This window comes from Bos javanicus, chromosome 15, assembly GCF_032452875.1.
Source record: "Bos javanicus breed banteng chromosome 15, ARS-OSU_banteng_1.0, whole genome shotgun sequence".
Taxonomy (NCBI): domain Eukaryota; kingdom Metazoa; phylum Chordata; class Mammalia; order Artiodactyla; family Bovidae; genus Bos; species Bos javanicus.
Window position 1 is genome coordinate 62,147,270 of NC_083882.1, and position 14,027 is coordinate 62,161,296.

The 14,027-nt window shown below is 36.6% G+C and overlaps 1 protein-coding gene across 5 annotated transcripts in view; it reads right to left on the reverse strand.

Moving 5' to 3' along the window:
* DCDC1 (doublecortin domain containing 1) overlaps positions 1 to 14,027 on the reverse strand; it is a 469,884-nt gene that overhangs the window by 260,456 nt on the left and 195,401 nt on the right. For all 5 annotated transcript variants that reach the window (XM_061381012.1, XM_061381013.1, XM_061381011.1 and 2 more), the window contains one exon: positions 3,592 to 3,684. In XM_061381012.1, the coding sequence (XP_061236996.1) occupies positions 3,592 to 3,684 (93 nt within the window). The remainder of the gene's footprint in view (positions 1 to 3,591; positions 3,685 to 14,027) is intronic.

Here is a 14,027-nt window from a genome sequence, read left to right on the forward strand (position 1 = left end):
AGGCAGGTCAGTGCTTAAACTTAAGACCAAGACACTTTCTAATTTACAGCATAATTTAAAAAAAAAACAAACAGAAGGGGAACTGGGAGATAAAAATAGGTGTTTTAAACTCCCTAAAATCTCTTATTTGTTTCAGGTACAGAGTACAGTGTTTTTTTAGGCTGAGAAGTGAATGTAACCAGACTTGATGAACAAAGACTAGAAAAGACATGGAAACCTCTGAGCAAAATTAAGTATCTCTTAATCTTAAAGTTAAGGATGAGCTACAGTGTAACTACCAGGAAAACTGAAGTGTGTACCATCTCTTATTCCAATCACTGTCACTACTCTCAACTTGTTAATGGGAAATTATTTTGGAAGGAGTTCTATCTTGTTTCCAACCAGAGGTCATTTATGCACTGCCTTAGGCCTATTTAAGAGTCCAACATTCCCATCAACTCATGGGGAAAGGGGTGACTGAAAATAAAGACATTTAAAAATATTTTTGTAACTTACTTAGCAAGAAGGCTATGATGAAGGCAATAAGGATGATATCAACTATAACTTTTGAGGAAGCAACAAGAATGCGTGTCACAAGCCTCTAACTACAGGACCATAACTGACCCAGGGTCCAAGCTATTATGCTTTTACATCCATCACCAGGTAGGCACCAGTGGCCAAAGACACTAAAACAAGTCCAATCCAGGGAGTCACAACACTCCTCTGATGGACAACCTTGACTCAAGCATGTGTCACCAGCTTCGCCACATGCTCCTCAGCTTGCACAACAGACTTCCACCCAGTCTTCCCTTCCTCTCTCCTTCACTCTACTTGAAGCCTGCATTTCAGTCTGACAGGTCTCCCAGTATTACTTAGAGCTCTCCCTAGTATGGATTTTAATAGAAGAAATGCCTGTGAGAGCATTGTTGTTGTTCAGTCACTAAGTTGTGTCAGACTCTTTGTGACCCCATGAACTGCAGCATGCCAGGCTTCCCTGTCCTTCACTATCTCCCAGAGTTTGCTCAAACTCATGTCCATTGAGTCAGTGATGCTACCCAACCATCCCCTATCACCCCCTTCTCCTTCTGCCCTCAATTAAAACCCATACACATTTTAAGTTCATCTTGGTGTCAACTTTTCAGAGAATCTGGAATGACACACTTTTAAACTGACAATAAAAAATTACATTCGGATATCCAGCACATCATTTCTAAAAGGCTTGCTCTACCTCAAAGTAGTCTTATGATACATATATTATTATTATTCACAGTTTTCATGTGGAAAAATTACATAAAATAAATTAAGATTTTAAGATGAAACTACAGGTAGAAGAAATCTAAATTCAGATTTTATGATGTTTACTTTAGGTTTTGAAATACATCTGCTGCTGCTGCTGCTAAGTCGCATCAGTCGTGTCCGACTCTGTGCGACCCCAGAGACGGCAGCCCACCAGGCTCCCCCGTCCCTGGGATTCTCCAGGCAAGAACACTGGAGTGGGTTGCCATTTCCTTCTCCAATGCACGAAAGTGAAAAGTGAAAGTGAAGTCGCTCAGTCGTGTCCGACTCTTAGCAACCCCATGGACTGCAGCCCACCAGGCTCCTCCATCCATGGGAACTTCCAGGCAAGAGTACTGGAGTGGGGTGCCATTGCCTTTTTGTAAAATTTTTAAACTGTGGGCAAAAAGAAATGTTGAAACAATCTCCTCATCCCCCACATTTTTTCTTTTCTCTTTACCATCATGATTTAACATCTCTGTATATGAATTAGGACAAAACTTGATGTCACTGACTTACACATCAAAATATAATCACCGTCAAATTAATGACATAGAAAGTATTCTCATAGTGTATGGAATGTATTTAGAGATTATTACACACACACACACACACACACACACACACACACGTTTGATTTTTGAAGCAAACAAAAGGCATTTGGAGCCATAACTGATTAGGCAAATATGTGACTAAATAAGTCCTTTTGAAGGAGGAATAGTGATGGATATAAATACCGAATAAACATTAAGCTGATAATAAAGAAGGAATGTCAAATAAGCATTAATAATGTTGAATTTTACAGAAAAAATAATTTTTATTTCCAGCTTTGCTAACAAGGTGGCATTAAAGATTATATTTTTAGCATAATGATCATTTTCTTGCACCACGTCGTCTTCAGTTCCATTGAAATTGTAGTTTTACATAAAATATCAAAGAGCAGAACAACTATAATATTTAAAATGTAAAAAATATTTAATCTGTTCATTCTTTTAGATTGTTTTCTATTTATTCTCCAATATCTTGTTACTACAGATATAATTTTAATTATGCTAATTCAACTAGAGATTTTTTATTTCCATTTCCTAAAGTTGACCATATCAACATATATGATAGATTCATTTTAAATTTACTGTGAAAATTTAATAAAACTCTTCTTCTGTGATAAAAATCACACAGAGAACAATATCTCTTTAATTTATAACTAACAACCTAGTTTTTAACTTGTTAAATTAAGTGTAATCACTTCTAATATTAAGTGAAATGAATCAGAACTATAACTTAAATCTATAAAATTGTTTTTGTTTTTTGAAATATTTTATACTGAGATTTCCAATCAGTGTTTACAATATAATATTTAATACTGTACATATATAAGTCTCAAATATTAATATAGTCTCTAACTTAAAAAGTTGAATTCACTCAGGAAAATTTGATGCGTTACACCTGTTCATCTATTGTAAAATACACAGCTAGAAAAGGAAACACAATTACAGTGATAAGAAAATATTAAAACCCCAAAGCTTGGATAGATTTCTTTGCCAAAATGTCAAAAGAAAATTACATGAAAGTTTAATTTTTAAATATTCATGCTCTCTTTATTCTTTAAGTTGCTTATAGATTTTATTTACTGACAGTAGTACATGGAAATTAGCAAATTCATGATCTTTCCTCACAAAGATTAAATGCTTTTGCATTCCAGGAAACTACATGAAAATCATTTTCCCCTTTTGTCTAACACCAATTTTGTATTATTATTTCATTTATGGAATATGCTGTCAACTTCACAGCATGAGCTTTGGAGAGAAGAAGCCCTGCTTTAATAGTTCTTCATTACAATATTGCCTACAGAATCTTATGATTAGCTCACTTAGCCTTAACATTTATAAACTACAGTTTTTTTGAGATAAAAGATAACATTGCTAACATTCTTCAAATACAGAAAGATAACTCTATTCCTAGAAAGTCAGAAAATAAAAATAAGATTTTATTATTTATTTGAAGTTCAATAAAATTGTAATATTTTTCCTATGTTAGCACATTCTGTAATTCCCAGATTCTGGTTGCATGTAATAATTTCCTAATTTAGGAAATTTATGAGAAAACATTTATAAGTAGTATAAGAAAATTATAATATGATTAATTCCTTCAAGAACATCATTATTTTTCACGGTGCCTATATCAATAAAATAATTTCCAGTTTTGACCAGTTTTTTTCATTGTTATTATCAGATGACTATAGTTGGTTCACTACCAAACCCAAGTAAAATTTGTCTTAATTTTACAATTAGTACTTATTGCAGTTTTATGGTACAGTTTAAAAATTAAGTTCCTTACTTCTGCTTGCGCCTGACGGTGTTCTTTCACTGTCATTGAAAGAATGACTTTTTCAGTAACTTTCCCTTTCTGTTCATTCACAGCCAGTTTCAACTAGGAAAAAAAAAAGCAAATGACATGAAAAGTGGCATATATTGACAACTAATAGCAATATTTATTCAAACAACTAATTTAGCATTATCATGGAAGCTGATTTCAAATTAATTTGGCTTATACGTATGTGAAAATTAATTCGACTTAGATTAAATAAGTCAAAATGTTTTTATATTTAAAACATTTAGCACTGAATTTTGCACTTCCACTTTTATTGTTTTTAAGCTCACTAAAATATAATTTGGGAGAAGGTTCCAAATAGCAAATATTTGACACTGGTGAATACTTTTTAAAAGCATTTTTCAGAATTAACATAGCAACATTTTTAAAAATTAGGCTGATATTTCCTGTAAAGTGTTTCATTGCCAGGAGGGAATAAATTGGTTGCTGTTATGTCAGGATAAGAATTCAAGGATATAAACCAAAAACAAATGCCAATTCACTCTAGAACAGTTCAGAATGATTTACAGTATTTAACCACAAAGAGTATGCGGTATCTTAAAATACCTAATAGTTATTTCCAACCTGCTCCATGAACAAAGCCAGATAAAGATTTTCTACAGTATTGCTATAGACTTCTGTTACAAAAAAGTGAATGTGACTCATTCTTTATAAACAATCCCCATCAAAACAAAATGCTATTTCCAAAAAAAAAAGGAAAAAGCTAAACTCATACAATAATATTCACTCAACAGACTGGTAATGACAGGAAGAAAGAAAGCAACAGCCTAATACAGAAACTTCTAAACTGAAATATTTAACAGTTCTTAAGTAACAGACATGCCATAGACTATCTTCTTACTGAATATTAAGAATGAATTAATGATCATGCTTTTTGTTTTGTTTTGTTAATGGTGCTGTTGTTTTAAATAGGCTTTCTCAATAATAAGCCTAGCAAATCATGTTTGAGTTAACAGGAATCTTAAATCTTAAACCCTGCCTGAAGACCCACTCCTCTATTTGGGATAAAATGGGGGCAGGGGTCAATGCTATAAGAATAGTATCAAATCTGTAAACTTTTCTTCCACTGATATGTGACACAGCTCAGTATATCAGAGATTCTGTTTTGGTAGAAGGGAAAAACCTAAGGAATCCTTAGGTGATCCTGAGGATCACCCTAGATAAGGAGTTGACAAACATTTCCATAAGAAATATTTAGGTTCCGGGGACAGGGACACACACAAGTCTCTTTTGCAGTTACTCAACTCTACCCATGTAGCACAAAATGAGTGAGTGAGTGAAAGTTGCTCAGTCATGCTGACTCTTCGTGACCCCATGAACTGTAGCCCACCAGGCTCCTCTGTCCATGGAATTCTTCAGGCAAGAATACTGTAGTGGGTTGCCATTTCCTTCTCCAGGGGATCTTCCCAACCCAGGGATCAAATTTGGGTCTCTCACATTGCTGCTGCTGCTGCTGCTGCTAAGTCTCTTCAGTCATGTCCGACTCTGTGCGACCCCATAGACAGCAGCCCATTAGGCTCCCCCATCCCTGGGATTCTCCAGGCAAGAACACTGGAGTGGGTTGCCATTTCCTTCTCCAATGCATGAAAGTAAAAACTGAAAGTGAAGTCGCTCAGTCGTGTCCGACTCTTAGCGACCCCATGGACTGCAGCCTACCAGGTTCCTCCATCCGTGGATTTTCCAGGCAAGAGTACTGGAGCGGGGTGCCATTGCCTTCTCCGTCTGACATTGCAGGCAGATTATTTACTGTCTGAGCACCAGGGAATGTAGCATGAAATATATAATAAATAAGTAAATGAGTGTGGCTATGTCCCAATAAAACTTAAAAAAACAAACAAGTGACAGACTGAATTTGGACAGCAGGAAATGTTTGCCATTCCCTTTCCTAGACTGAGAACCACTGAAAACAAGTTTAAAAAAAAAATCATGTGATATTCATGATAACTACAGTTATGATACAACACGGTATATTTGAAAGTTAGTTGACAGTAGGTCCTAAGAGTTCACAAGGTAAAAAATGTTAAACTATATGAAACGATGGATGTTTAAACTTACTGTGGTAATCATTTCAGAATGAATGAAGTTCAAGTCATCATGCTATTCACTGTAAACTTACACAGGGGCTATATGTTAATTATATCTCAATAAAAATGGGAAAATACCATCATGTGAGACTGTTCTTAGAATCAGTCTCCCAAAGGAATATATATTCTCCTGTACTAAAGTAATACAGAAAATGTAATATTATAAAAAGTCAAATATCAAACTCAACTTTCACATATGGAAGCCTATGTGTAAACTGTCACCAAGATCATCTTTTAAGAAATTAATTTCCAAATGTAAAAACATCAGAACAAATCTTTTTTGAAGGGAAGCAAAACAAAACAAAAACAGAGGTAGGGAACTCCTTGGTGTCACAGCAGTAAGTCCAATTCTAACGAGGGCTCCTAGGGCTGTGACGTTTAGAGCTGTTTTCAAGTAACTCTTTAAAAAGTAGGAATTCTTTACCTCTAAAACTACTACAGTTGGAAAAAATCACCTCATTCTTGCATTCAATTTATAGCACTATCCTAATCTACATAAGCTGAGGGGAAAATGTTATTAATGTTACTGAAAAGCATCACAAGCATAGTACCAAACAGAGAACCCAGTACGACAGTGAGAAATAAACTGTCAACAAAATACAAGGATACATACAGGGGGTTTTTCTGAAAAGAGACCAGACATTCTAAAAGAGATATATCTTAATATAATCATCTAGAGAAAATTACTGAAAGTAAGAAGTCAAATTAAGAGAATGTATTTTCTAACAGCATCTCTTCCTCAAATTCCAGACACAATAACAATAGTAAGATTCTTCTGTCACTTCGGAGGAGGACGTTCCGTTTCTTCATTAAGACAAAACTAGATGCTTTGCTGTTCTTATCTAAGTTACATGAAATAATTTTCTGTCAATGGACTTTAAATTTCTGAGGCTAATTTTCACATATAAAGAGATAGAAACTTCAACTTAAAAATAAAAAACAAATGGGAAATGGGAAGGATGAACCTTAAGGGCATTACCTTAAGTCAAATAAGTCAGATGGAGAAAGATAAATAGCAAATGAATGATCTCATTTACATATGGAATCTTAAAAAAAAAAGCTCATAGATAACAGAGAACATTGATGGTTGCCAGAGGTGGGAAGGGGGTTGAAGGATGGGCAAAACGGATGAAGGAAGTCAAAAGGTACAAACTTTGAGTTATAAAATAAGTCATGAGGATGTAATATACAGCACAGGGACTATAATTAATAACAGCATATTACATATGAAAGTTGCTAAGAGAATAGATCTCAAAAGTTCTCATCACAGGAAAAAAAATCTGTAACTATGAGTAAGGTTAACTGTGAGGAAGGTTAACGACTTTGTGGCGATCACTTTTCAATATCTCTCTCAATTATAAAAAAAAGGAAAGATGGCTCCAATTTGTATAAAACTATGAAAAGTCAAATCTCTACCAAACAGAGGAGTGGAAAATTAAGTCACCATTGTCTAACTATATCATGGTCTTTTTTTAAAGTGAGAAAATATCTACAAATATTTGGTATACACATCAACATTTAACAAGTTAAATATGAAGGTTTAATTCACCATTTTCCTCAGAGTTTGCCACTAAGATTTTAAAAGAGTGTAAGTAACAAATACTGGCTTTCCAAAACTAGGTTAAAGTGGGCTCATTCAATATTAATGGTAACCAGAAAAGAACAGCCAAGGGACTAGTCAAAGATAGTAGCAGATATGGAAGAAACAAAGAACATGATGGCTCTGTCAAAGAGAAGTGAAAAAAATGATTCAAGACAATGATCTGGTTAGAGAAACAAGATTAAAAAGGAGGAAGTTCCCCTCAAACCATGTCTATGAATTAAGAAAAGAAATCCAAAAATACACCTGAAACAACAGATCCCAATGAAGTGATTTCTAGTGGTGGTTACCTTTTAAGCTATGTTTTATATAAAACTATTAATGCTAGGGCTCCCCTGGTAGCTCAGTTGGTAAAGAATCCACCTGCAATGCAGGAGACCTGGGTTCAATCCTTGGATTGGGAAGATTTCCTGGAGAAGGGAAAGGCTACCCACTCCAGTATTCTGGCCTAGAGAATTCCATGGACTATATTAATGCCAAGGTAGCAGATATTCTACTTTCTCTAAAGCCTTAAAAGCTCATAGATGAGTAATGAATAGTTTTATAGAAAACATATGGCACATTGTGACCATCATAGAAAGTACTCTTAATTTTGAGGAATTCTTCAAACATGTGCTGTCTCAGAAAAGCTCTGCTATGGACATCCTAGAAAGGAAAACCGGCTCAAGACCTTCTGCTGGAGAAATACAGATAGAACAGCAGCTATCTCATTATATATATATCATTAACATTATATGGCTACTCTTTTCTATTTTCTTTTTTTGCTGTGGATAACTTTACTGTAAACCATGTGCTATTTTCTTTTAACTTCCCCAACCCAGGTGGCTCAGTAGTAAAGAATCTGTCTGCCAATGCAGGAAATGCAAAAGACCTGGGTTTCATCCCTGAGTCCAGAAGATCTCCTGGAGGAGGAAATGGCAACCCACTCCAGTATTCTTTTCTGGAAAACTCCATGGCCAGAGGAGCCTGAGGGCTACAATCCTTGGGTCACATGACTCAGCACACATACAGAAGCAAAATATTTTAAAGTGTATTTATGAAAATATAAGACTGTGTAAAAATTTAACATGATAGATACAATAAAATCTATTTTATAGGAAAAAATTACTCTAAAGTAAACTCCATAGTCCGAGTATTAATGTCTTTATAAATGGTACGGTAATCAAACAACCTGGTACGTTCTATGTAATTCATATTGACATTCCACATAGGTGTTAGCCAAAGAGAGAAGAGCCTATTTATCCAGCCAACCTATCAGTGCTTGGACTGTAGTTCTGATGCAGTTTTCACTATTTCACTATTTCTCCAGAAGAACAGCTTACAATTTTAATGTGAAGCATGTGATATATGTTGAGTACAACGCTCTTAATAAAACAACATAACCCAAGAAGAAAACCAAATCTAAAAAAATCTATTTTTGACCAGTAAATACTGATATATTAATAAATTATTTGATCCATATTTTACATGCAGATCAATAGGCAATACAGTTTAGCATAAAAAACAGGACAATCAGCCTTCATATATATTGACAAGTTTTCCAATGGTCTGTTAATATACAAAAGACTGGGACAAATTACTTATTTATATATACAAAACATGGTTATAAAGACCAGCTGCAGGTATTTTTTTGGAAAGTGCATTTTAATAAGGTCCTATTCAGTTAGGGAACAAATGGGGAAGAAGTAGTTTGCACTACAGAGTTTAGCGCGAGAGCTTTCTCTTTTTCTAACCACAAAATCAATCATTTGTCCAGACTGTGGGAGTCAGAGTTAGTTACTGAAAAGAGCTCCGTATATAAACAAGTCAATAACTCATTGTGTGTTATTGTTGAGCTGAAGAAGTCGGCTTTCAAAAAGCTGCCCCTGCTTCTCTCAGAATGAATGTCACTGTATTCAGAGACTGGGAGAGAGTCCTTTGTTTCCAGCCATTGCTGGCTGCCATTTATGTATGGGAACAGAAGGTGGCTGCTAGGAGGGTGGGGGAAGCCACTATTTGGTATCATGTATGTCCAGGAAAAACTCTGAATTCTGTCAACCTAAATAATTTGTATCTAGAAATGCATTAATGTAATTGATAAAGAGTGGCCACACACAAAAAAATTGGTAAAGTTATTGAACGATAATGAGCCTGAATCATTTTAAATTGGACCAGGCTGCTATTTTTGGTTCACTACATGCCAACAAAGATGAAACCAAAGTATAAGCAATGGTTTGAAAAGTTCAGATGTACAAAATGAAATTGGTAAACAAGTCAATATGTCAAATAAATGCTATCTGTTCCTGCCATAAATATGAAAGGTAATTCATGGAACACTCATGGGGGTCTTTAAGTTTCTGTGTTAATTTCTTTAAGAAATGATTCTATGTGCTTAACACTTATAATGTTAGAGAAATCTGAATTATTTTTGACTTAAAATGAATTTAAATATCCTTTAGAGTTGAAGTAAATCTAAAAATTCATAAGATATAAATATTATACTATTTATTTCATCTTAATGTTTATTAAAAATCTGTTTATTCAAAATCAAGCTAGGGACTGTGAAGAAGCACCAGAACCAGGATTGAAGACTTATAATTAGGCCAGGCAAATGAAAAATACACCTGGTCTATTTAATAAATGATCCTTATGGTGGGGCAAGGAGGGGTAGTCTCTGAAATCTTTAAACAAAAGCTTAGCTCTTAATTAAATAAAGTTGGAGTTGTAGGCAAGGAGATAGTTGGAACCTAGAACTGAATCCAGTTGATTCCAAATCACTTCACCAATTTGGAAAATCACAACATTAAATCATATGACATACTCTCACACGCTGTACTAGACATTTATCTAGGTACAAATAAGCAAAGTGTAACATGGTTGAGATAAAACATAGAAAGTGAGAAACAGTATACAATGGAAGGTACAAACAATAAATCTATAAATATAAAAGACAAAAATATTATTGGAGGATGGAGTGGTTGGAGAAAACAGAAAGCCACAAATGATGGGTAGTGTCTAACTAGGTAAAGAAGTGATAATATAGGGCAGTATTATTAATTCATATTAATTAATTACTAACTAGTAATTAATTACATGACAAAATTTGTTCTAAATATGATTACTGATTGGTTTGACATGACTTTGGAAGGGGGAAGAGAGAAGGCTGAGCCTTAAAAGCATAAGCGGAGAGACAGGGCAGAGCTGATCCAAGTGAGCTGGACTTGGCAGTGGTCTGACTGGAAGGAATGACAACAGGGACTAGATGGTTAGTGCTGCTGCTGCTGCTGCTGCTGCTAAGTTGCTTCAGTCATGTCCGACTCTGTGTGACCCCATAGACGGCAGCCCACCAGGCTCCCCTGTCCCTGGGATTCTCTAGGCAAGAATACTAGAGAGGGTTGCCATTTCCTTCTCCAATGCGTCAAAGTGAAAAGTCAAAGTGAAGTCACTCAGTCGTGTCTGACTCTTATCGACCCCATGGACTGCAGCCTACTGGGCTCCTCCGTCCATGGGATTTTCCAGGCAAGAGTACTGGAGTGGGGTGCCATTGCCTTCTCCAATGGTTAGTGCAACCCATACCTAATATATTTCTGAATTTAACTATAAAGTAGGTGCTGGTCCTATAGTGAGGGCATAATTAAGGACTTAGTGCTTAGCTTTGCCTTGGTTCAGCCCCATCCTCACAAGCTATATACTTATATATATACTTAGTTCCAGTCTTAAGAGATTCCCTTAAAGTCCTGACCTAGCTCCCACTTCTAACCCAGTTATCCCACTTAAATCCCTTCTACAAAAAAAATTTGAAAGTGCCACTTTTAGACTTGGGGAAGAGTAGCACTTCTAATTCAAAACTGGCTGTGAATTCTTGCTCTGCCATATATTATTAGTTCTGAGACATTTGACAATCAAGATGGTTTATACAGTCCAGGCCTTCCAAAGCCAGGGATTCCTCTCCCATCCTTGCCAATTCTTTGAGGAAAAAAAAAAAAGCTACCTTTACCAGAGTCTGCAGCTTCTTGAAGTCAGTTTAAAAGATAATTTATGAAATAAATTTTCATAATATTTAAAAACCAGCAAATACTTTACAACTATTTTAAAACAGAAATATTTTTTAAATATTTATAGTTTGTCTAAAGGGATATAAAAGAGAAGTCTCTGTGCTTACCTTAAATATATTTAACGCTTAATTAAAGAAACAAACCTCTTTAAAAATCTCCTTCCTTCCCTGTCTTTTTTTTTTTTAAGTAATCATAAAACAATTTTAGCTCTTCCACATTCTGTGGGGAAAGTGATGCTGAGTTAGTGCTGACTTAGTAGCCAGATTATAAACTTTCTGCTAGACATTCTGTCACAATTTGGAAAGCCTAATTAGGAAACCCAGGAACTGAACCGGGGTCTCCCTTCTTTGCAGGCAGATTCTTTACCAACTGAGCTATCACAGAAGCCCTTAGGAAAGCCACTTGCCTAAATTCAACTCAGCTTGCCCTCTCAGACTGATTCTCCATTTTTTCCACTATTCTGTGCAGTTTTGGAGGGACTGTGCTACTTTGGCCAAGGGGTAGACCCCTTGACCAATCATACTCTCTCTTCAGAGATACAGAGTCATGAGGGAAATCACACAGAGATGTAAACAGCTGGAGAGAATCTGTCCCATTAATAGCACGTTCAAGAGTTTGTTCCTTAAATCCAGATGTCTGGAGTTGTTTCAGTTCTTTCTACAGCCCCTTTCGTCGGTCCTTCCTTGAATCCCACTTGCTACCACCTGTCACCCCATTAAATTCTTCCTTTGCCTAGTTAGCCTAAGCCAGACCCCACTGACTATAACCAATAAACTCTAACAGATATGTCATATATATCCTCACAATAAACGCCCCATTACTTTAGACCAGCTGAATGAGTCTCTATCCCTAGTAACTAAAATTATCTCACTCCAAAGTCTTCATAATCTGTCCTTCAGGTATTATAATGGGTAATGTAACTAGAGTAATGGTTTAAAAAATATCCTTTTCATTTTGGCCTTCCCAAGAACTTGACTGCCCAAACTATTCCAGGCATCCCTAGGATTTGTCACATAACATTGCTTTTGTCATGTACAACAGAAATGTGCAACAAAGCAATACTCTTGCATACAAGCCTTAAAAAAAAAAAAAAAAAGACTGTCGCCTTGAAAGATGAGCCTCTCAAGAAAACTCTTTACCCTCCACCCCCAAATTAACCATATAAACAGCTAAATTTAGATGACTCAACCTATAAATTCTCTCTTGTAGATTACGAGTAATGACTAACTGTTATTAAGCCTTTGCTGGAATCAGAAATAAGATATAATGTAAGAACAAAATAGAAGCCTACTTCCTTCTGTCCTAGAGGAAAAACTGGAAGACGTCTCAGAGAGAGAAGCAGAAAAGTAGCCAGAAGGATTAGGTCCTAAGTTCTCCTTTTTTAGGGTGTGGCTTGGGTTTAGCTTTCTGGAACCACCTTTGGTTTCTGTGTCCTGTGACGTGGAAGCGGCTCAGTGAAGTCCGCCACAGGCTATCGGCGTGGTGAGGAGAGTGGCTGTAGTGAGAGCGGCCCCACAAACCACTCGAGCCAGGGCCAGATCGGTGTCTCAGGGGGCCATCTCTAATATCATAGGAAGTCAGGTTTAGATTGTATCAGCCAGGAAGCACCACCAGAGAAAGTGCCCAAGTCAAGAGAAGAGACTAAGTTCACACACTGAAGGCAGAAGAGCAACCAGGTGGACAAGGGACAAGACCATGGCAGGCAGCTGCCGTGCTAACCAGTGACTTCAATGGGCCAGCATGAGGCCAGGGGCCCCTTCTCCCAGTGCCTCAGGATATGAAAGCCACAGCTCTTCTTCCATATACTACCTAAAGGAAACCAAGAGAACACAGGAGAGTCTATTTGACAGAAATAATGATCTAAAATAACTATTTAAATGATCTGCTCAGACTTTGAACAGAACTGGACAGTTATTTTTCCCCCAGATTCGGTGGGCAAGAGCTCAGGAAGAAAGTGATACGTGTCAGAAAATACCTCAGTCATTCAGTTATTTTGCACACAAAGCGTGTACACACGTGTAAGAGAGTCAGTCTATCGACTGAGCTAAGGAACAGAGTTCAGCTGAGAAACATGTGGCAGGCTGCTTAATTAGACCAGCCCTGCGTCGTTTTCCACACTAGAATGCTTTTCGGTTTTTACATGAAATAATGAGCCACATTTTCTCTCATCCACTAAAGTAGCTATCTGAATCAGAGAACTCCTTGAGAACCATAGTTAGGATTCTGGGGCTCAAACAGGGTAAGAGAGGTGGGCCTCTATCAGTATGAAAGAGCATCTGAACATGGGTTAGGCTGGGCATGATATGCCTTGTTGTTGCTCAGTTGCTAAGTCATATCTGACTCTTTGAGCCTCTATGTACTGCAGCCTGCCAGGCTTCTGTGTTCTCCACTATCTCCCCAAGTTTGCTCAAGTTCATGCCCACTGAGTCAGTGATGCTGTCTAACCATCTCGTCTTCAGCCATATCATCCTCTGTGATATGCCTTACATGTGCAATAAGCCTATTTTCAATCATTACTTCCCACAGTGATGAGGGAAATGTCCCCATTAATCCTTGTTCACCCAGCTTTGGTTCAATCGCATTTGTGAAGCTCACTCTGGCTTTGTCCTCATCTCATACGCATGTATGAGCCAAAATACACTGCCATGTCCTAAAGACAGTGCC